Source organism: Acipenser ruthenus, chromosome 19 (assembly GCF_902713425.1).
Source record: "Acipenser ruthenus chromosome 19, fAciRut3.2 maternal haplotype, whole genome shotgun sequence".
In the NCBI taxonomy this organism is placed as follows: Eukaryota; Metazoa; Chordata; class Actinopteri; order Acipenseriformes; family Acipenseridae; genus Acipenser; species Acipenser ruthenus.
In genome coordinates, this window is record NC_081207.1 from 17,584,886 (window position 1) to 17,610,130 (window position 25,245).

At 38.4% G+C, this 25,245-nt stretch overlaps 1 protein-coding gene across 2 annotated transcripts; it reads right to left on the reverse strand.

Annotated features, from left to right (window-relative positions):
- Positions 1-2,739: 2,739 nt before the first annotated feature.
- On the reverse strand, positions 2,740-23,279 carry LOC117424766 (potassium voltage-gated channel subfamily G member 4-like). Of its 2 annotated transcripts, XM_058992553.1 has the most exons (4): positions 22,080-23,279; positions 13,412-13,611; positions 11,925-12,749; positions 2,740-5,452 (listed from the first exon to the last, which is right to left on the reverse strand). In XM_058992553.1, exons 3-4 carry the CDS (start codon positions 12,672-12,674, stop codon positions 4,685-4,687), a joined length of 1,518 nt encoding a protein of 505 aa, XP_058848536.1. In that variant the 5' UTR covers positions 12,675-12,749; positions 13,412-13,611; positions 22,080-23,279; the 3' UTR covers positions 2,740-4,684. The 2 variants fall into 2 exon arrangements, with proteins under 2 accessions (XP_058848536.1, XP_033897357.3); XM_034041466.3 differs by lacking the exon at positions 22,080-23,279 and having other exon boundaries at positions 13,412-13,882.
- Between the last annotated feature and the right edge of the window lie 1,966 nt (positions 23,280-25,245).

The following is a 25,245-nucleotide window of genomic DNA, read 5'->3' on the forward strand; positions in this document are numbered from 1 at the left end:
TGAAGGGAGTGACACAACTATTTGTGTCACTCCCTTCAGATAGATAGTTAAAAAATATTGAATGTTTACTTTAAAAAACAAAAAAAAAAAAAAAAAAAGGAACATTTTCTGTGTCTGTGCATTCTTGAACATTGAGAACCGGCAGAGACAACCCAAATAAATATCTGGCAACATTTACCTAAGCGATAAATCTGTTATCATTCAGCAATTAAATCTGAAAACAATTTAACTGAAAAAATAAATCTGAAGCTAACATGCAAATGAGCCCGACCCGTTGACGTGTTTGATTTTCAAGTACTGTATGTGCAGTTTTGAGTTACCGCATGATCCCCTCAGTAAAATAGGAAGATTACCATCATTTTATCAGGTTGCATTCTAATCCCAAACTGTTTGTGTGACATGACAAGTCAAATTGACACTTACAAGTCAATTGCCAGCTGTGGATTTAGCTCTAGGAAGAAAACACTGTACACAATGTGTGTCAACCCTGTTTTTTTCAGTTTGCATTCTGAGTAAAGGAGGTCACCTGCACTGCAATACATTATTTGTTTCTACTGAGTTTCAAGCCATTTTGGGGAGTTCAGAACAACAATCAACTAAAAATAGTTTACTGTCAAAGTTCTTGTTGTCACTTATCACTTTACTTGAGTGCTTGTCTGTCTGATACAAGGAAGTAGCTGAAAGCTCAAAGGAAGACACCTTAGAAATTCATAAGCTTCTCTTTTACTTTAAACGGAAAATCAGTGACCCTTGAATTTAAGTGAAAATGTAGCATGTTTGCTAAAATACTGGAACCCGACACAGAATAAGACAAGAACACAACATCAGTCTGACAGCTCTCCATGCTCAAGGGGAATATGGTCAAGTTATTCAGGCTCAGGCAGTACAGTGCTGTTTGGAAGGTCAAATAATAATGGAGCAGAGATGTTCCCAATGTGGGAACAAGAGAAATGGGGGTAAATACCTACTTAGTGGTATACTTCAGTGAGTCTTATTCCCTAAGAAAGCACTGTTTCATTGAAAGCATGAGAGTGCACACCATCTCTGGTATTACAAGTGATATAGGGATAGTAGAACCCCAAAGTGGGTGTTTTTTGTTGCAACAAAAGTATTTTGGGGGGCAATAGCAAGCCATCTAAAAAAGCAAGTGCCCTAATAAACATTGCATATTGACCATCTACAAAAATCCCGAACATTTACAAAATACACAAAAAAGGGAAAAAATGAATACAAAAACCCTAATTATAATATCTATCTATTATTGCCTTCTACACTTTATTAATTTGCAACACTACCACTGACCCAGTACTTCTGTTGTACTATTTGATTCGACATTTTACAACACTACAAATTTAAAGTTTAAACCTATGCTCCCTGGTACCTGCTATGTATCACCATTTTCAGCAGCAGTTACTGTGAACCTCCTCTGTCTTCCTGGAGACTCAAGAGTTCACGGTACTTCCAGGCACTTAAATAAAGGAGTTTTGAAAATAGAGAATTCAAAGTTGTCTGTAATGTCTGATAAATTGCTTTTCCTTGTCCCTGACCGTTGTGATTGTTGCTGCACCCGTCCTAGCTGTCAAAATGAGACAAGTGGAATGTTGCAGAACACTAAATCAAGGTTTAATTTTTTTTTTTTTTTTTTTTACTTTCCAAAGTTAACCGTGGCAGCCCCACACTACAGCTGTTTTTTGCAGATCGTTTTTCTGACATAGCATTTAAAAAGTTGCATCAATAATTGAAAAACTATAATTTTTTACATGTGAGAATTCAGCAGTCAAATCTGAACACAAAGGATTATGTTAATTAAACAAACTTTTTTAGGGAGGAATACAAATGTTTTAACAATATAGGATTCATACACGTCTGCTCTGCCATCTACTTCTTTGAAATGTTGGATTTATAAATAAGCCAAGACTTCACAAACTGTGTGTTTGTCTTGTATTGATCCCATCACCACAGGGAATTTATTTGTGAGTATTTGCAACTGTATGCCCCCGGTAATCAGATGAGAGCAAAAAATTGTGATAAAAAAAGGTCTTTGAAATGTAAAAATACATTCAGAACTAGGGCTGAGCCTGAAACCAAATTCATATTCAGATTCATAACCACCAGCATTTTCCAAGTAGTCAGGAATATACATATTTCAACAGTTTGGGGTTAAATTCAGTGATGATCATCCCATTCTGATTTTCACTGCCAAGACTACCTGGAACCCAGGCCAAATAACAAAAATTTAGGACTTAACATTTTGGGGGTAAGAATTTTAAATGCATGTCTATTTATGTTGGCAAATAAGTTTTCAATTATGCTATTTCCTAAAGACATAAGGGAATATAATTTGTATGTCATATGTTTTCCCCCCAACAAACCATAGCTGCCCTTATTCTACCATTGTCTCTTAGCACAGAACCATTGCTTTGTCATTGCAGCGACACTGTCTGCGTTGTCATTGCAGCGACACTGTCTGCGTTGTCATTGCAGCGACACTGTCTGCGTTGTCATTGCAGCGACACTGCCTGTCTGCGTTGTCACTGCAGCGACACTCTCTGTCTGTGTTGTCATTGCAGCGACACTGTCTGTCTGCGTTGTCATTGCAGCGACACTCTCTGTCTGCGTTGTCACTGCAGCGACACTCTCTGTCTGTGTTGTCATTGCAGCGACACTCTCTGTCTGCGTTGTCATTGCAGCGACACTGTCTGTCTGCGTTGTCATTGCAGCGACACTGCCTGTCTGCGTTGTCACTGCAGCGACACTCTCTGTCTGTGTTGTCATTGCAGCGACACTGTCTGCTTTGTCACTGCAGTGACACTGTCTGTCTGCGTTGCCATTGCAGCGACACTGCGTTGTCACTGCAGTGGCACTGTCTGTGTTGCCATTGCATCTACACTGTCTGCCTGCTTTGTCACTGCAGTGACACTCTCTGTCTGTGATGTCATTGCGGCGACACTGCATTGTCACTGCAGTGACACTGTCTGCGTTATGTCAGATCATTTAGGATGGGTTGTTGTTTTCCAGGCACATTCTGTTCTAGTTCAGTTTGATCTAAACCAATTACTTTCATGGTAAGTGAGCTCTATTGATCATTTTTTATTCTTATCATTGAAGTCTCTCCAGCCCAATGCCCTTTTGTGCATGTAGATTCGGCAGGGGGTCATTGGTTTTCAAGAGTACTATCGTTCAAAGTGCACTTTAAACACTGTAACATTCAGATGATTTTTTTCAAAAGTTCAGGTCAACCTTTATTTTAGTTTTACCAAAAAATTACCAAGGAAATGATCCGTTATTTGACCAATAGCAGGGCACTTGTCACACAGATAGACAAAAATAATGATAATCCCCTGTTGTGCAATAATTACAGGTTTATGTGGTGTGATCCACTATATAAGTTGCATTAGAGCCGTGTGCAACTATTCAACAACACAGAGAAAGTAGATCCCACAGACATGAGCAAAGATGTTCTACTGGTACCTCATCTTCCACTTTACCTCTGCAGAGAATACATATCACCAGATATTTTTTTTTATTTTTCTGTATGCACGGAGATCTATGAATATGTTCTTAAATGTTTGGCGGAAATTAATACTTGTTTTAATGTGGAGGTTTACCAAACAATATTGGTTTGCCTTAAAAATATAGTTGCACTAACTAACCCTTTCCTTCCCTGCTAATACTGCATGAAACTTTTGTTTGCAGCCTACAATCGCATGGTCTCTTTTGATTGAAACTGAATAAAAGCACAGATGTGGTTGGAATTCCATGTAGTTTTCTGACAGTGAAAATCCAAACACTCAACATAAAAAATAGCCAGTTACTTTACTTGATATTCCATGTAAATTCTGTGGAAAATGCTGAAAATGCAGATATGGTCACAGTGGCCCAGTACAAAGAAAACTTGGACAAGCTTAACCTATGTCTACAGAAACCTTGGACTGAAAAATGTTTTAGGAAACAATCGGTGGAGCTGTGCTCTAGATGGCGCTATGCCTTTGGTTGGTCTTGATTTTTATTATAGGCCTATGGCTACTGAGAACAGAGAAATTACAGAATAAACCAGGTAAGAGGACATGGAAAATCTTTGGAAAGCAGTTTTACTCTGACAAACACAGGACCTCGATTCCAGGTAGCTCTGCTACTTTCACCCTATGGTTAGCACTATCTCTATTGGGGGTGTTGCATATATAGTGTCTTGACTGCCTTGAATTCATTGCAAACAATTGAATTATCAAGTGACAGAAATATTAGATTTCTGGCTAAGGTACAAGACTCAAGAAAGCAATAGGTGTAGAACAGATTAAAGTTAAAAGACTGCTATGGAAAATCAATGGTTCATTTCAGCAGCTATTATATTTTTAAATCACAGTGGAATATTTCACATATGATCTCCTAAGGTTTTTAAATCAGCTGGAAATGTTAAGGTTATTCTTTTATTAACAGATTGTGATAAACTATATATCTGAATACATCTTAGCTGGATTTAATGGTTGAGCTTATTTTTGTCTGTGAATACCATTATAAACTATCATACATTTCAGATAATATTCCTCTAATTTACATATTGTAATTTAATTCTCAATACAACAAAATCCTTCTAACACAGTTCAGAGCCAGCTTTTCAAACTGTTCCCTGTCCTTTGGGAGTGTGCGGAAGTCTGTTTGCACCTCTTACAAAGCAAGTTCCAATTCAGTTTTTGTTCCCAATATTGTTGTATTCCAGCAGGTATTCTGATTCCTCAGACTCTAAACTATCTGCATCATTAAACATTTCATTCTCATCCTTGCGTTTCTCCTCCTTCAACAACCTCTCCTGTTCCACCTTCAGGTCCATGTACGATCTGGAGAACATGTGGAAGATAGAGGTGGCAGGAAACGCCATGATTAAAATCCCACTCAAAATGCTGCTTAGGGCCACCACCTGGCCCGGAATACTCCTTGGCACCATGTCCCCGTAGCCAACTGTCGTCATGGAGATGATGGCCCACCAATAGGAAGCCGGGATGCTGGTGAAGTCCTGTCCCTTGGTCATCTCGCTCTCTGCCAGGAACACCAAGGGGGAGTAGAGAGTGACGGCCACACATAGGAAGAGCAGCAGCAGCCCGAATTCCCTTATGCTGCGCCTCACGGTTAGGCCCAGGGTCTGCAGCCCCAGGGAGTGTCGGGCCAGCCTCATGACATACAAAATCCTCAGCCCCCGAAGGAGTCTCAGCACCAGACTCACCTTCTCCAGGTAGCCCTTTCCTCCTGGCCTGTCCTTGGTCTCCTGCTCATCCCCCACTACCAGGGAGATGTAGTAGGGCAGGATGGCCATGCCGTCGATGATGTTCAGTGGCCCTTGGATGAAATCCATCTTGCTCCTGGCCTGAATGAAGCGGAGAAGAAATTCCAGGGAGAACCAGCCCACACAGACCGTCTCCACGATGAACATGTAGAAGCACTTCTGAGAACATTCGCCCTGGGGAGTAAGAACAGACAAGGATTCATAAACACACACATCACACTGGGGCCTATTCAATAGATCTAAACAGCATGGATCTAAATAGATCATTAAAATATGACTCATTGGGTACCAAAGGCAAATCCAACCTCTAACATTGCACGTGAGTCCCTTAAGTGTATATTTGTTTGTAAAAAAAAAATATATATATACAGCCCTGGTAGGGTTCTATTTTAATCAAATTAATGCTGCCAGTATTTAGATTAACTAATGTCAAGACCCCAACGTCTACTATCTTGGCTGCTCGGATAAAAATATGTGCAACGTGCATCATTCAGGTTAATCATTATCACCAAATTGCAATCTGTTCCCTTTTGTTTGTGGGGAAAAAAAAAAACTGGTGATGTTACTAATCAATAACTTAGTAACACCTTTGAGTCACTATATTTACCTTGTGGGTAGTTTTGTATAATAGAGCAGATTTATTTTGCGCAAACTGCATTCTAATCATCTAAAGACCTTGATAAATGTTTCCCGAAGTATTTTCTAAAAAAGTAGTAGTTTTTGAAAAGACATGGGTGATCCTCCATGCTTAAGGGGCAATGTGTGGAAGCTCACATTGAGAAAGCTTATGTTATCTCTGTGTATGAATAGACAGGACTTCAGTCTCCAGAGCTTCCAATCCATCAGCTTCAGGTGCTCCAACATGTTTCTTAAAACTAGTGGTCTAAAGTATCGATATTTTGATTCAATCCAAGTATTGATCTGAATGAATCTTGAAATGATTCCCTGTATACTGTACATTAATTGTGTTGTCAGAGACAGAAGACAAAGGCTATACAGTATAGTACTAATTACTGTTGTTAAGAAACTTTATAATTTCAGTACAGTATGGATTTGTGTAGAGATATCATCCCGTTCATAGAACATAGATCACAATTCAAATACATTTTCAATAGTAGTTCCTGGCTACACTATCATATTTTTAGTGTACATCAATTTATTCTATGTAGACTGTCTCTGATAATATAAAGATACATAATTTTGCATGGTTTAAACTGAGAGAACTCTTATACAATAAGAGTTACCCAACATATCTTATATAATAAGAGATACCCTACACACAATATATTAACTTATGTATGCAGTGCAGTACTTTTTCATTTTTGAAAAAACTGTATATAATGCTGAAAATACTACAACTGTAAATTCTACTACTACTACTATGACTGCTATTACTACTTATACAAAATAATGATGATAATAATAATAATAATAATAGTTTGTCTAGCAAATAACAAGATGAGATTATTTGAAAAAATTTATTAATAATTATTGTATAAATATTCTGTGATATTATTTGATAATGTGCCGCTACCAGAAATGGTGGTATCGCCAAAATATAACATTTAAAAGAAAACTTTATAGCTTGCAAGGGGTGGATAATACCTTAACTTCTGCACTAGGTGTAATGCTGGTATATTTCTGGAGTCTTAGCAGTATCTGATTAAACTGTAAGACAAGAGAATAACTGCTGCTCTCATTTGTTCTCAAGTGTGAAGCAGAACAAAATCATTGCTTGTCAACACAACGACTGCTTCAACGTTGGTTTAATTAAGAAAACACAAGCGACACCTCAGTTGTTCTAGAGGAAATTCTTAAATGATGATGCAAAATAAATGGTAACATAAAAAATAGCATCGCACAGTATGTAAAGACAAGTAGAAACATGCAGAAAAAAGGCTCATACTTTGTGTGAAAATGAACTGACAGCTTTGGTGTGGATAGAAAATAACCCAGGTTCAGTTTTCCAATGTTTTGACATAAGATCAATTACATATTAAATTCGACTGAAACCCCCCACTGATGAATAGGTGCCTCCGAACGGAAGGAACAAGATGTTTCCAGTGTCAGCTGTGCTACAAGCTGTAGAGAATGTACACGGCGGGAAACAGCTCTAATTAGGAATGCGAGAACCACACAAGCACTCTTGAGGTCTGAGTGAACAATACCTGCCACACCAACAGTAAACCAGCATCCTAGATTTATCACTGCAACATGATTTTAGCTAACAAAATAATTCCATAAATCTTACTTGTTGAGAACATCCATTCATTATATAGGTATCAAATGTGCAGCTTTAAAAGAAAAACATTTTTATATCTGGTACTACACTAGGTTAGCTCTGTTTGTAACTCATGCTTTTAGATAGTGTTGCACTTCCTTGGTCACATGGAGGGTGATATTGACCCCACCCTATCAATGGTGTCTTTCCTGCCATGAACCAATCAGCTGCTTCTCCTATTGACTGACTTTATTTCAGCCAGTACCATGACCCCAAATACATTGCTGAGAGAAAATGTAAGAGTAAAGGCCGTTACACACCAGACGCGACACGACAAAGCGACGCGAGAAAATCAATAAACCTATGCTTTTCAATAGCACCCTTCACACCAAAAGGCGACACGACAAGCGATGTTGCCGCGACACAAATTCCAACGCGAGCGATGAAAAAAAAAAAAAATAGAACCTGATCCTATTTTTGTGAATTCATCGTGCAACAACTACACAACTGAGCAATCAGAGAACAGCTTCATGTCATGTGGTTTGAAATCGAGCCCTGTTTCACTTTGTGACAGGTGCCCACCCCTTGGGTGAATTTTATTATTTATGTAGGTATTATTATTATTATTATTATTATTATTATTATTATTGCAGCAGTGTGGAGTAGGGGTTAGGCCGCTGGACTCTTGACTGGGTCGTGGGTTCAATCCCAGGTGGGGGACACTGCTGCTGTACCCTTGAGCAAGGTACTTTACCTAGATTGCTCCTGTAAAAACCCAACTGTATAAATGGGTAATTGTATGTAAAAATAATATGTAAAAGAATAATGTAATTGTATGTAAAATAATGTGAAATCTTGTAACAATTGTAAGTCGCCCTGGATATGGGCGTCTGCTAAGAAATAATAATAATAATAATTATTATTATATAAATATATTGTGTTTATGTGTGGACGGACGAAAGCCGTCCGACATGATTATTCATTATTTAAGATGACTGTGAAAGGCTGTGTGTTTGTGTTTTGTTTATTTATTGAAAAACCCAGTGTAGAAGGTGACCGTCTCCCAAGTTAATTCATTGATTACTTGTTGCTAATCGGGAGATGGTCACCTGTATAAAAACCTGCAGCTTTCTGCGCTCCAGGAGAGAGTGTCAGAGGCGAGACGTGAGTCTAAATTAATAGAGAAACAATTGCTATATCTAAAATATACTTGTTTAGAATTGTTGGTGTTTGTTTTGTGTGTTGTTTTGTTTAAACTGTTTATTTTGTTAATTATTAAATACGAGTGCAGCAGCGCCGTTTTGCCTGTACACCCATTGTTATTGTTTCATTTCCTGGTCTGACGGCACCACCCACACGCACCACAATTTCCAGCTGTCGCATCGTGTCTGTGATCGCTTCTGGTGTGCACAGTGATCTCACAGCGAATTTGTCGTGTCGCTTCAGTAAAAATCGTGTCGCGTCAGGTGTGTGAAGGCCTTAAGGCATGGAAACCAATAATTTCCTTTAACCTAATGTCATACTATATATATATATATATATGTTCTAAAATGTCATGTTTGCTATAACACTTTTAGGTTATGGAATTATTTTGTTAGCAACAATCCCTTTAAATTAGACACAGTTTAGCAACCCACAGAGAAAGCACATGTTACTAGGTAGGTAACTATGTGAGGCATGAGGCTCTGAATAGGGTGTCAGGGCTATTAATCAGCAGATGAACATTTCATTGAAGCTTGCAAAACAAAAGCCATGACGATCAACGATTGGTTAATTGTTGCACCTCTACAAAAAATATACAGCGCCTTAAAAACAATATGAGGTTACATTTGAAATGAATCTTTTTACAGTTCAATTTAGGATCACAAGTATAATAACCAATGTTTTCCCAAGATGTTTAATAAGCATGTGATTAGAGTGGTCTGGAGATCTACTATAACTAATACAAGAGACATTTGTGTTCAGTTTAGTCTGGGGAAAGGGAGATTGTAAGGGGTAAATCCTCACTAGCTCAATAGCAGTCACTATTTAGGTTGCTCGTACCCTTTGTTTTTTGCAAATAAACTTAAAGGAGCAAAAGTAATACATGAGGCACATTTAAGGAACTCTCAAAGGGGTGACAGCAATATCTAATAAGACTTGTTATAGTCGAAGGATATCAGACAATATGTATCAGATGGAACTTACATCACATTCAAATTAGATATACTGTTTAGTTATTCCTATTTAACAATATATCATTAATATATTGTATAGGGTGCTGTGTAACATACAGGCTGATTTTCACCCACTCAAGGTGAGAGTGGCCATTAAGTCACTTGTGGCAAAGCCACACTTGCATGGTGGCTCTGACCTCTCATGGAGTGGGTTTCATCTTGTACCATAGAGCACCCTATTAGATTTTCTAAATATAACTTCATAGACCGGCTACACTGTCTATAGCCAGCAGGCACTAGCTGTACTGTAACAACAGAAACAAAAAGATAATAAATGGGCTGCCTTAGTGGATTGCCCTAAAGACATGCAAGGAAGGCCTTTAATGAAGGTAACATATATTCATTAGAAGCCGTGGCACGATGGATGAGAAATCAATGATAGACTCACTTCCACTCAACAGCTCTGTTTAAAGAGTAACACAATGTTTCCACAGCTTTTATAAGACAAGCTGGCATGCCCTTGATAACAGAGGATATAATCATTAAGGCCTTTGGAAAAGGATTTTGTTGTTATCAGTCAATGAGAAATGTCTGAAGATGAGCTATTTCACTTTCAAAAGGCTCTCCTCTAATCTACAGCATTGATATGTGGCATCTTAACAACAGGTAATCAGTGAGATCAGCTAAGCTTTCAATCCTAATGGAATAAAATAAAATATCAGTGCAGTGCAATAGTAGTACAGACTTGTGGACTGCATCTAATGTTTGCCGCTGTTGTACAGTGGATTTCCAGTGACTTACATTGTTTACAGTAATTCAACTCCAGTCTCACATGCACAGAACAAGAATGTCTACTGCAGATCTGTAATGGTCAATTAGTTAACAGCAATGTATTCAGTCATTAACAGGGTTTCACTCTATATTTTAATAATGTTTGCTACAGAGCTTATTTGCCTTATGCCTTTCATTTTCTGCTCTGAAACAGTGCACTTATCACGAGATTTACACATCTTTTTTTATTTACTTCCTTCTGTATAATAAAATATAACTTGGATATATGGAAAACATACCAATATATGTGTATTCCCTTATAAAAGTTTAGTACATTTTTCAGATTTCCCATGTTTTTCCCAAGGTTATGCTATAGTTTACCATGGTTTGCCATCTTTTATTAATATGCATATTAGCAGTGTTTGTCTTTGATCTCATAGTAGTGGTGTGGTTTGAGTGTGTGTGTGCGCATGTGTCTGTGTGTGTTGCGTGGTGTGGTGTGTGTGTGTGTGTGTGTGTGTTTATGTATGTCTGTATGTATGTATGCACATATGTAAATATTTTCCACATTCCAATCCCCAAGGATGGAATGGTATGGGGAATCTATAAAGTATAGAAGCACAAATAAAAATGAGTAATGGTACAAATATTACATTTTTTTTCTTTCCAAATTCAAATCAATATTTGAATATGCCTTTAGGTTTCTAGGGAAAACAATGCATATATAATATGCACTGTATTAAAGCAGAGAAATATTAAAGAAACTGCTTTCTTTGCAATATAATGTGTTATATTTATTTCAGCAGTCAGTAAATATGTACATTACTGATAAAACCTGGTGAATTCAAATTAAGTAATCAATAATTCATATTATCACTAACATTAACTAATCATGAATACGCACACATTTCAAAATACCATCAATAAGTATTGCATGTATTCTAGCAAATGCATGTATGAAGTAAATTGCATATATGAAGTAAATGCATGTTTACTTCAAAAGAAATCAAATATAACCTAAACCAATACTTAAATAAAAGCACCTCTTTAGCCAAAGGAGAACAATTTTTTCTATGTCATTCCACAATAGCAATATATTTGAAAAGGATAAAGCTAAAAAGCTGAGACCAGCCAGTGAAAGCGCAGACAGCTTGCTGTTATATAATTAAGCTTTTTTTTTTTTTTTTTTTTATAATAATGGATGCTGGCAGTAAACTGAAAATGGACTGCCTTGATATGTGGCATGCTGCCACATGAAATGAAACAACACCTGTATTAAAGACCACCTTTATAGTAATTAAAGACTTCAATTAAGTATCTTTTACTATTACTATACTGTATAGACTACCCTTGATTGGTTATATGTCCTGCTGGCATGTAAAGGGTTAAATTCAAACCTAAAAGTTATGCTATCTATCTATCTATCTATCTATCTATCTATATGTGTGCTGTCTGTTAGTCTCTGAAAAGTATAATGAAAAGATGCAAATAGGCTTACTCTCTCTTCCTCTTCTCTGATGTCCGGCATGGTGCTGATGCAAAGGCTTATAACCGTGGTGGCCACAAAAAAGATGGAAAGGCAAGCAAACACCTTCCCTGGGAGACCAGACTGAGGGTTCTCCACCATGTTCCTCAGCTTGTTCATATAAATCCCAGATCTGGTGGATTCCACCAGGACGTGCTCCTTCTTCTTGTACCTGCAAGCCTCCTCCTTTCTCTGGATCCCAGCCACGTCCTCCAGCCTTGTGTAGAGCTTCCTCTTGCAGCAGCGTTCCATGCTGGTCACTTCCAGGCCCCAGTAGGTCATCTCCTCATGGAAGGACAAGGCACACATCTCCCGCAGGAGTCGCAGCTTCCCAGCTGCCAGGAAGTTCAAAATGATCCTGAAAGCAGAGGGGCTCCGGTCAAAGAAGAACTCGTTGGCTTTCTCGTCGTAGTCGTCACACACTTGGATGATCTCATCGTAACTGCTACAGAATTTCAACCTCCCCAGTCTTGTAAGCGGGAACTCATCCAAGGTGCTCCAGGGGATGGTGTATCTGTTGCCCCCCACGTTGATGAGGATCTGGTTCTTCTGGTCGACGGTGTACAGCTGGTCCTGGTTGTATATTCTCTGGGCTCTTTTGTAGTAGACCCCCTTGATGGTTTGGGTCTCCGGGGTGCTGGTGATTTTCTGGTTGAGGCTGCTGTCGTCGCTCAGGCTCAGGTTGCTAAAGTCCTGGTCATTGGTTCCAGAGACAATGGGCATGGTGGGTTCAAGGCTGGGACGACAGCATCCGCAAGATCAGAGCTGGCTGGGACCCAAGGAAACAGTGTAGGGACACTGAAGAAAGAGGTGGGAAAAGAGTCTAATCATTATAAAGATTTTAGCAAGTTCCCTTGTATTGTAGTTCTGCTTTATGTGGCTGTATCTATGCTGCAGTCATGAAATGTATTTTTCCTTTCTCTTAAGTAGTGTCTGCTACTAGTCAGTTTCTCAGGTTACTAATATTATCCTGTGGGTGTAATCCTTTTTTATGATTTCTTTAAAATGTGTTTCTTTCATTATTTAGTTCTTTCTATTAGTATTTTTGAGGTGTATAGATGTATAGTTCTCTCATGAAATTCAGTAATGTTTAAATTCAAAAAGTAAAAGTTTCTATCAAATGATTGGATTAAACTATCATATACTAACACACAGCCATCTCTGTAAAAATAAGACATAACAATAGCTAGATTTTATCTACATTTCTCATAGCTAAGTAAATATAATTATTATTTCTCTCTATCATACACATTCAAGTATCCACCTCAATATAAATATTGCTTTTATCCACACCTAAGTACAATTATATTTCTCTTCATATACAGTATATTTATAACTTCCACAAGTTTACATATACCTTTTTTATTTACTATATTGCCCATTTTTAATTTGTTTAATTCTGTTTTTTTAGATGCAGTAAATTAAAAGCACATAAAGTAAAAACAAAAGTTTGCACTTACCATTGCTTAGGAATACAGTCCCCTTTCTCTTTGACCCAGTCCCATCCTTTCACAATGGTAAAAACCTTTAAAATACATCCTTTTCCACAGCAGGACAGTCATTCCCCAACATTCCACCAGGAACCCATCTTCCCTAGTTCAAGAGAGTACAACATTCTCCAGATGATCCAGAATTCCAGACCCCTTCACTCCAGCACTGCCTGTCACAGACAAACCATTCTGTTTAATCAACACTGAGAGGGCTTTCAGCTGACCGTTGCTCTGTGCTCCCCCAGAGGAGGGGCAGACAAGGAGAGGGAGCCAAGGAGATTTCCACGAATGTACATTAATCGCCTAGCCAAATATTCTTCTTGTTCTGAATGAGAAAGCGGGATGTTGATAGGACGTGTCAGCTGTTCCCATGTTGCCTGCCCTCTTTGGCTTATCACCTCTCACACTGATGTTCAAGCGAAACATATTATCCAGCTCCAGCTGTTTACTCTTTTAACCCCCCCCCCCCCCCCCGGCTTCTGTTGAATAGCTGGGTGCTGTCATTATTAACCACTGCTTAGCAGGCAACAGATGTCTGCCTCATTAATTTACAGAAGAGTAATTTACTTTCAGACAGGAATAAAGAGAGTACCTTATTCAAAGTGGCATTTCACTTTTATCAATACATTTCAATAGATCTTTTACTATATTTTGTGTACAAATAGATGAAAAGAATAAGTTGCAACAAATCATTCTGAGTGGTTTTGTGTTTTGTTGCTCCAATATTGAATTAATTTGTGCTGACTTTTATAAAGACACTGATCAGGCCTGGGTTATATGAATGTCTATGGCAGGCAATTAAAACAGAAGAACAGCTCCTGAGCTCTGCTCAATGCTCCTTAACAATCTAGTAACAGCTTGAAGAGTAAATAGAGGGGTTCTGAAAAATATAGCGTTACACATCCCCACGTGTTCCTACAACTGTTTGAATAATGTACCAGTAATTTTTATTTTCATTGTTAACATCCTGACGACTTTTAATCGATCTTCCTGCAGTGATTTAGAGGACCGGTATCAAACCCAGGTGCACTAGACGGTCACTTTCAAAAGAGCTTTGAAACAGACTTTAAAGTTGTAAGTTGTTTCAGGTACATTATGTAAACAGTTGTAGCAACATGTAGGGAAGTATAACGCTATATTTTCCAGGGATAAACTAGGTAATTAAAAGCCATTTAATCACCTCAGCCACAATATAAAAACCTGCAGCTTTGGCTGAACAAGGTGGTGTGTTCAGAGGTGGAACAAGAGATGAGAGACTAAAAAAAGAACTTTGAAAATGTATTTTGAAGCTACAGTGCTCCCCCTTTATGAAGCAACCCTTTATACAGCAGAATCGGTTATAAGGCAGCATTGTCCTGGCTCCCATTTGCCCATAATGCCATTACAGTACCACTTTCATACTCATTATAAAGCAGAACACAAACAGCATGGTCTGCTAACTATAGCGTTATAAAGGTGGAGCACTGCACTTACTTTTTAAATGGATTAAAGACTTCAAGTGGTCGCTGGTAAAAGGTTCTAATTTTCAGCTTTATGATTTTAACATATTTCACCAAGCTGAAAATGGGCAGAGCTATAGGAATTTAGGAAAGATTCAGGACAGACACTGTGTGTAACATTAATCATTGATTAACCAGTAGTGTAAATACCAAATTAAAAAAATAAAGAATGCATGCAAGGTGGAGTATATAAAAAATATATATTTCAACAAGGAAAACTGTCAAGATTGAAATACTTTTAAAAGTCAGGTGAAAACAATGGCAATCTTGATTCAGCCCTAAGACAGACCTTTCATAGTTTGCAAAATCCACACAGCAGAGCTAAAGCACACCTGTCTTAGTCGGCAACTTTCTCAACAGCTATTGGTCACACATATTATATCTTCCTACACATAGATAATGCAAAACTTTGAACACTGGCTGGCTAAATCAGGGGGTACCAAGTGGGTTACAATAATATACCTACATGTAACTCCTTTTTATTAACAGTGACTGTTTGCACACCCATTCCATTATTAAAAATGTAAAATAATGAAAATGTAATCTATATGGACTGGAAATGAGGTGACGATTGAACTCACTGTTGATGTGCCTAGAAATAGATCTTTATGTTTAAGTAAATGTCATAATAATACTAAAAATAATATTATTAATAATCGGAACAAAATCAGTGTCACATGTAATTCATCGCACAGGTTTCTTATTAATTACAAGTCTGATCCTTAATGTCATTGGAAACTATGATGACTCTCAAGGGCACGGTCCTCAATATGAACGCATCTCTGCATGCACCTGAGAACAAAACCAGCAAGCAGTGGTAATGTAGCCTTAGGTCATTTGTTGCATTGTTACACAATACACTATGCTGTGTAACCTTAAACCATATCATAGACTATATCAATTCATTAGTCCTCTTCCGCTGTCTCTCTGTCGTTTCATGTAATGCTATTAACACCTTCTTGATAACCTGAGCTGTCTCGGTTGGGGATGCTTGTGTATTAATTTGCAGGGAAGGTCTAAGTTTCCCTGCCCCGCAGGTGTTGTCTTTCATCAATCGGATGACAGTTTTCTTGTCGCTCTCTCTTTCTCTTATCATGTTTCTACTTGATTGAAATGAGGGTGTTGCCATGACTTAAACAACTGTAACTCATATGTAAATTGCTTTTCATTGTTTCAAAAACAGCCTGCCCATATTTATGCATATCTTTAATTTTAGTTTAAACACAAACATAAATTATTGTTTACAATATGCTACATTAACATTAGCTTCAAATTACATTTACTTCTGTTTTTTTTTTCCTGTCACTTTAACTTTTTATGCTGTTTGCAATAATTCTTAGGGATTCAAATACTGTATTTCTTTTGGCGGGGTGTTTTTTGGGAAAACTTTAAAATAATGGCTGCACATTCATAAGGAATTCTGGCTGGAATAAGACCTGCATATTTTATGGATTTCCTCGGAGTTCTGAAGTAACTGATTTTGAATTCAGCCCTGTTCCAAATTAATTCACTGTTTATTCTTCACTAATTCATATCCTCTTATTCACCCACCAGGGAATTGTGAGGAGTATAAATTCAGGAGCTAGTCTTCTATTTTTAAGTTGCCTGCCTGTGACTGGGTAGAGTCGGCAGTGAGACTCAGAGACCCGAACTTTACGGTTTAAGTGCTGATGTACATTTTATTTACACAACACACCAATACACAAAACAACAAATACAGCACCGTACCTTCATCATCACCATCACCATCACCATCACTCTTCTACACTAACACCCGTGATCACCCTTTTTATACACCTGCAGCTTTTTATACCCCTTTTTTACGGCTCCAGCCACATTCCCATTTGTTTTTGAAGAGAGGATTTTAGCCCCCACACTGCCAAAGACATACATTGGGTTAAATCAGCCATGTGTCTTTTTATTAGTAAATGCCAATGCCATCTAATGCACAGCTGCATACTACCAGCAAAACAAAGAGAAAGTGGCAGATCACTTGATAACGTAAGTTCTATAAAGACATTTCAACTGCTTTAGCCTATGCTACATAAAGTATATATATATATATATATATATATATATATATATATATATATATATACACACACACACATATATATATTATATATATATATATATATATATATATATATATATATATATATATATATATATATACACACATATATATATATATATATATATATATATACAGGATATACTTGAGCAAGGCGTGAGCAAGGCCCCTGAGGTGATGTTTAGGTACATGGAGTAAGTAACAGTTGAAACATGTAAAGAGAGAGGCTCCGCCTTTCGAAGGCCCAACACATAGAAGGGGGGTTCCGTCAGTGAGGAGACCCAACAAACAGGAGGGGGGTCATCGTCTCTGAGATGACCCGACATACGAAGAGGGGTCACCGTCTTGGAGATGACCCGACATACAAAGAGGCTTGCGAACCGGAAAGAAAAACACATATAGTAGTTAGTAGATGTTAGAACATATAGAGCGGGGAGTTCCACCTCTTCAAAAGCCCAACATAATAGAAGGGGGGTTCCGTCGCTGAGGAGACCCGACAAACAAGAGAGGGGTCACCGTCTTTGAGGAGACCCAACAAACAAGAGGGATTCCACCGCTTGGGGGCCCTCACATAAATAGAGGCATCAGAACCTGAAAGAGAAGAAGACAAGGGATCATGCAAGCTAAAGGAGGGGTTTGGCCGGGGGTCCCCTCCTCTACGAGGTAAATGAAGCAATGTTTAACCCTTTGCGGTCCTGTCGGACCAGGCTGACATTACAACTTTCCCTTTCCGGTCCGATGTCAGACCCTGTCCGACATCATCAAAATGATGTAAAAAACAGGTCTCTAGTCATTTTTTCTCCAGAAAAAGCAGAGAAAACCATTCAATGGCTGAGTGAGACCGATAGGAGCCGAGAGAAGCCGGAAAAAGAAAAAAAAAAGAAATGGGCGGATCTGAGCAATACACATAGCCCCGGCACCACAGAGATAACACCGACATAAACAAACAAGATAGCTGCTTCTGCATCCAGCACTCAAAAAATATCACTGACATTTGCAGAGCTTTTTTAGATCGCATTATTGAGGAGTTTGGTGATAAAACGAGTGATCAGGAGATGATTTATCTGCATGAAATTTTATTGCATTTAATCCTGTAATTTAGAGTACTGTAATCTGTCAAGTGTTATTTAATCTGTAGTATTTTGTATTTAATTATATCCTGATGTGACTATCACTGACACCGTTATCTGCTCTGTTATTGAATCGTATTTTGTCATACTTGTACTTGCTAGAACCAAAGTCATTGTATTTATCTTGCTCTTAATTATATTATTACTTGTACTGTGATTCTTGAAATGTATTTTTGTTTACGACTGTAAGTCGCCCTGGATAAGGGCGTCTGCTAAGAAATAAATAATAATAATAATAATAATAATAATAATAATAATAATAATATGCACGACAATGAAGAGATATGTGAAAAATACAGCAAACAGGGGGTGGGGCGGGGGTGGAGATGCAGTCCTGAGTGTCCTGTTGATATGCAGTGCCTGTTTTACTGTTAAAAAAAATACTTTTAAACAGTGCGTCTAAAATAAACTACGCGTGTGAAAATAAATTGGACACGCTGAATAAATGGACCGCAAAGGGTTAACAAAGGGTTGGAGGAAGTGGAATCACTAACCCCCCAAAGAATGGACCCCCGGCTCCTGCTGAAGACATTTATGAGAAGAAAAAGGAGAACTGCCAATGCATTTTAAAAAAAGAGAGAAAACATTTAACACGAGAAGGAAAGAAAACAAAGGGGTTAGTAAACTGTACCCTATTGATTATGTGAAGATCCTCAGCACAGTGGAAAGTAAAAAAAAACCCTTTCTATTTTCTTTTTTAGGGGGAAACCTTTGGTGGCCCAGGCGGATAGGTCGTCCCCACTCTGGACATACTAGCAGTGGACTGATGGGCAAATGCTATTTCGAATGGTGAAGAATGAATGTAAGCTTCGACTGCTGAGGTCCAGCGCCCCATATTTATTTATTTATTTATTTATTATTTGCTGGTTAATCTTTGCTCTTGCTGCTGAAGTGGCTGTCCCGATTAAAATGGGAATCTAGAATATGTGCGAGATCACTGCAGCGAATACCCAGAGTAGGAAAACTGGCAATGGAAGGAACTGATATTCTGAACATCTCAAAAACCCTAAAAATGCAGATAGACATATGGTTTCCATTGTTAAGTCATCAAATGGAGAGAAACAATCTTGACAGAGAATTGAAATCGAATTGCTAAGAATTACTATACAGATAGGCATGCGAGAAGGAGAAGCAATCAGCCAGAGAGCTCTTAGAGATTCCGCGCAGGAGGAGATGGACAGCTGAAATTAATAGTAGAGTTGGAGAAGCAATAGACATCAAGCGAAATTGTTGTTGTATTACTGATAGATAGGATTTGATTGTAGCTGGTGCTGGATGTAGAAAATCCTTTGCGTGTACTATGAAAGCCATGATCCAGTCCTGGTTGAATGGAGTCGGATTAATCCTGCTTTGGGAACAGAAAAATCAGTAGGTTGTCCAGCCAGTGAGATGAGAGGGGTGCTGCAGCCATGATGCTTGTGTTGTATTGAGTAGTGCGCTGACAGTTCTATTTTAGTTTAAAGAGATTACGAAGGAGAGATTTAGTTGAATAGTTGATTTGATTGTGGCGCTTCCAGAGGAGTTGGATGAGCTGCAGACTTTATGATGGAATCTGGATAGCTGTATCCGAGCTAAAGCATCAGCCATGTTATTGTGAGTACCGGGAAAGTGGTGTCTTGAATAATAAATGATTAGAGACTGAAATCCATATTAGACGACAGAGAACTTACATGACCAGTGACAAAGAGGACCGGTCAAGAAGGCTAAAGAGGGATATACAATCAGCACTCACATATCTGACCCTGTAAAATTTTGACTTCAGTGACGGTTAAACGTGTTTGACGCATATCTGATTATTTCATTTTGGCTTGTAGTGTTTTAATTCAGAACAATATGATAATGAAAATACCTCTTGCCAAAAGTGACGACACGTGGATTGGAATACAGTACATACTTTTAAATCAGATGGGTACTGTAACAGTATGTAAAATTCCCCTTTAACGACCCAACAGCAAAATAAAATCAAAATGTTACTGTGGCAAAGTGGTAAGTGGTATGTGTAGGTGCAGGGGTGATGCAGTGCAGTAATGAAACACAGAGAGTTATAATCCAGTTTGGAACAGTTTTTAATTGTATCCAGGTCTGGTGACCAAACAATAATCCCCCGGCAATACACACCAATGTGTAGAGCACGGCAGGAAACAATAATAACTGGTTTTGCAAAACAAATAATAGTACACGTTATCCGCCCCACAATACAATACAATACACCAGTCCGGGTGCGTGCAGTAGTGTTGGTGGTGGGTGATAACAATTTAAACAGTGACTGTAGTGCAGTGTTTTTCCGGGTAGTGCTGGCCCAAGGTGACAGCTCCGGAGACATGCTAGCCATCTAGTGAATTTACAAAACAAAAGACAATTACTAACAGTGACAAAAACAAACAAAACCCTCACAAATACTTTTTCACAGTTCAAAGGGGAATCTCTCCCAGTCCTTCCAGTTCCATATGGGCTCAGAAACCAAGCAAAGGAAAAGATTTACGATTCTCCGGCCCCTTTATGCCATTACGCATGACCCCTTGGTAAACGATTGCAGCTGTCTTTACTGTCTGCAGCTGCTACATTGTTTCCCTTCCGGGTCAATATGTTCCTGCAACAGAGCCTTGCCTTCTTCCAAACTGACCGACTTCCCGTCCCAGGAAAAGAACTGTCAGGCCATCCAAAGCCTTTCCCTTTCGATTCTTAGCTCCCTCACAGGTCGGGAGGGAGATTTACAACCAAAATTCATTCACACATATTTCTGTCACAGTTACCTATGCACAGGGAAAACTAATCTGCATTTTGATGGTCTTTCCCCGCATGGTATACCATGTGGTACATGAAGGGCTGCAACGCCAGATACCACCGACTTATCCGGGCATTGCTGTCCTTCATTGTGCTTAACCACTTTAGTGGGGCGTGGTCTGTGACAAGATCAAATGAGTGTCCCAGCAGGTAGTATCGTAAAGACTGAGTAGCTCATTTAATGGCCAAACACTCCTTTTCGACTACGGAGTAGTTACGTTCCCGAGGTAGCATCTTTTTTCTGAGATACAGTATCGTGTGTTCTACTCCATCTACCTTTTGAGACAAGACAGTACCCAAACCCACATCCGACGCATCGGTGTGAAGGATGAATCTCTTGGTGAAATCCGGTGTGATAAGAGTGGGGGCCTGGCAAAGTCTATGCTTAATAGTATCAAACGCCTCCTGACACTCAATTTAATTAAATTTGGAGCACTCTTCTTGATGAGGTCAACTAAAGAGTTAACCACTGTGGCATACTCGGGGATAAAGCGGCGATAATAACCGGCTAATCCCAGTAGTGACCTCACCTGAGTCTTGGTTTTGGGGATCGCTGCATCAACCAAAGCCTGGATTTTGGCGACCAGAGGTCTCACCCTTCCATTCCCCATTAAAAATCGCAAATATTGTGTTTCTGTTTTGGCAAACATGCACTTTCTCAAGTTAGCTGTCAGCCGGGCTACCCTTAGAGACTGAAGGACGACTGCAACCCTAGCCAAATGCTCTTGCCAGGTAGAGCTGTAAATGACCACGTCATCAATATACGCTGCTGCATATTCATGATGTTGGCATAAAACCTGGTCCATCAGTCTCTGAAAGGCATCGGGCGCACCATGTAGCCCAAACGGCATGGTTTTAAACTGAAACAGCCCTTCTGGTGTTGAAAATGCGGTTTTCTCTCTAGAAATGAGGGTTAAGGGGATCTGCCAGTATCCCTTTGTCAGGTCCAGAGTGGAGATAAATCTCGCCTTTCCCAGTCTATCTAAAAGTTCATTGACCCGAGGCATAGGGTACGAACTTGGCAATAGCGCTTACCTTCCTGAAATCTATACAGAAGCGGTTGGTGCCGTCTGTCTTGACCCTATGACAATAGGACTGCACCACTCGCTCCTGGAAGGTTAATTCACCCCAAGCTCGAGCATGTCCCATACCTCTTTGCGAACGCCACTTTGTCGACTTTCTGGGATCCGGTAAGGTCTCTCCCGCACAGTGACACCTGGTGGAGAACATAAGAACATAAGAAAGTTTACAAACGAGAGGAGGCCATTCAGCCCATCTTGGTCGTTTGGTTTTTAGTAGCTTATTGATCCCAGAATCTCATCAAGCAGCTTCTTGAAGGATCCCAGGGTGTCAGCTTCAACAACATTACTGGGGAGTTGGTTCCAGACCCTCACAATTCTCAGTGTAAAAAAGTGCCTCCTATTTTCTGTTCTGAATGCCCCTTTATCTAATCTCCATTTGTGACCCCTGGTTCTTGTTTCTTTTTTTCAGGTCAAAAAGTCCCCTGGGTCGACATTGTCTATACCTTTTAGGATTTTGAATGTTTGGATCAGATCGCCGCGTAGTCTTCTTTGTTCAAGACTGAATAGATTCAATTCTTTTAGCCTGTCTGCATACGACATGCCTTTTAAACCTGGGATAATTCTGGTTGCTCATCTTTGCACTCTTTCTAGAGCAGCAATATCCTTTTTGTAACGAGGTGACCAGAACTGAACACAATATTCTAGGTGAGGTCTTACTAAAGCATTGTAAAATTTTAACATTACTTCCCTTGATTTAAATTCAACACTTCTCACAATATATCCGAGCATCTTGTTAGCCTTTTTTATAGCTTCCCCACATTGTCTAGATGAAGACATTGCTGAGTCAACATAAACTCCTAGGTCTTTTTCATAGTTCCCTTCTTCAATTTCAATTTCTCCCATATGATATTTATAATGCACATTTTGTTTACCTGCATGCAATACTTTACACTTTTCTCTATTAAATGTCATTTGCCATGTGTCTGCCCATTTCTGAATGCTGTCTAGATCATTTTGAATGACCTTTGCTGCTGCAACAGTGTTTGCCACTCCTATTTTTGTGTCATCTGCAAATTTAACAAGTTTCCTTACTATACCAGAATCTAAATCATTAATGTAGATTAGGAATAGCAGAGGACCTAACACTGATCCCTGTGGTACTCCACTGGTTACCTCGCTCCATTTTGAGGTTTCTCCTCTAATCAGTGCTTTCTGTTTTCTACATGTTAACCACTCCCTAATCCATGTGCATGCATTTCCTTAAATCCCTACTGCGTTCAGTTTGAGAATTCATCTTTTATGCGGGACTTTGTCAAAAGCTTTCTGGAAATCTAAATAAACCATGTCATATGCTTTGCAATTATCCATTGTCAATGTTGCATCCTCAAAAAAGTCAAGCAGGCTAGTTAGACACAATCTCCCTTTCCTAAAACCATGCTGACTGTCTCCCAGGATAGTGTTACCATATAGGTATTTTTCCATTTTAGATCTTATTATAGTTTCCATAAGTTTACATATAATAGAAGTCAGGCTTATTGGTCTGTAGTCACCTGGTTCGGTTTTGTCTACCTTTTTGTGGATCGGTATTACGTTTGCAATTTTCCAGTCTGTTGGTACAACCCCTGTGTCAAGAGACTGTTGCATGATCTTGGTTAGCGGTTTGTAAATAACTTTTCATTTCTTTGAGTACTATTGGGATGATCTCATCCGGCCCAGGGGATTTGTTTATTTTAAGAGCGCCTAGTCCCTTTAACACTTCTGCCTCTGTTATGCTAAAGTTATTTAAAATTGGATAGGAACAGGTCAACATGTGGGGCATGTTGTCCATGTCCTCCTTTGTAAAAACCTGTGAAAAGTAATATTTTAATATATTTGCTATTTTTTTTCTTCATCTATGATTTTGCCATTTGTGTCTCTTAGACATTTAACCTCCTCTTTGAATGTTCTCTTGCTGTTATAATATTGGAAAAACATTTTGGAATTGATTTTAGCCCACTTAGCAATATTGATTTGTATCTCTCTCTTGGCCTTTCTAACTTCCTTTTTGACTTGCGTTTGCAGTTCCAAGTACTCTTTCTGTGTACTTTGTTTTTGGTCCCTTTTAAACACTCTGAAAAGTGCCTTTTTTCGCTGAATATTTTTTTAATTGATCTATTAAACCATTTTGGCCATTTTGTTTTAGATTTAGATTTGTCTATTCTGGGGATGTAACTGTTTTGCGCCTCTAGTACTACATTTTTAAAAAACAGCCATCCTTATTCTGTGGATGTTTTCTCTGTTTTACTCCATTCTACTTCTGTTAGTCTCCGTTTCATACCTTCATAGTTTGCTTTTCTAAAATTGTAAACCTTAGCTTGTAACAAACTTACCTAGTGTGCAATAACCAAACACCTAGGCCATAAGTGTATACTAGCACCAAGCATAAAACATTCAATACTACAGTCCCAGCAGGTAAATCAGTACAGCAAAAAACAAGGATTTCACGAGAACCAAGGGAGTAAATTTTAAACAGGATAGGTTTATTATGTCTATTTGTATATAGTAATAAGCACAAGAGTAGCCTGGAGTAATCAGAATGGTAAGTCTTAAGTAAGATCAGAAATCTGGCAAATATCAACCCTGACTCAATGGTAAGCAAACTAAACATCCAGGTTGGTAGAACAATTGGAGCACACCAACACTGCAATGCTAATCACATAAAAATGCAATTGGAAAAGACAAACATTATATATATATATATATATATATATATATATATATATATATATATATATATATATATGCACATATACACATATACACATATATATATATACATATATATACATATACATATATATATACATATATACATATATACATATATATATATATATATATATATATATATATATATATATATATATATATATGTTACACGAACAGGCCTTTGTACCGATAATCACAATACCAATGTATAGCAACACCATTAATAATCTGCCTCGCTGTTGGAACTTGAGTAAACAAAAAAGAAAGAGAGGGAAGGAGACAACAAAAAAAAAACAGGCAGGCCAACCAATAATCAGGCTGTTAATTCTATGGCCCACGCAGTTGCAATAATTATATACAAGTGTATGAGTACTTAAATTTCAGTCCCGGGCTTGATATTAAAACGCACCCAGAAAGTAACAAAACAAACAAAAACAGACCAATAAAGTTCTAGAAAAATAACACAACAATCCAGCAATCCCAAAAGAACGCTCTCCAAACAAAAACCCGAATGGCCATTCAAAAACTATTTGTAATCCAAACTGCA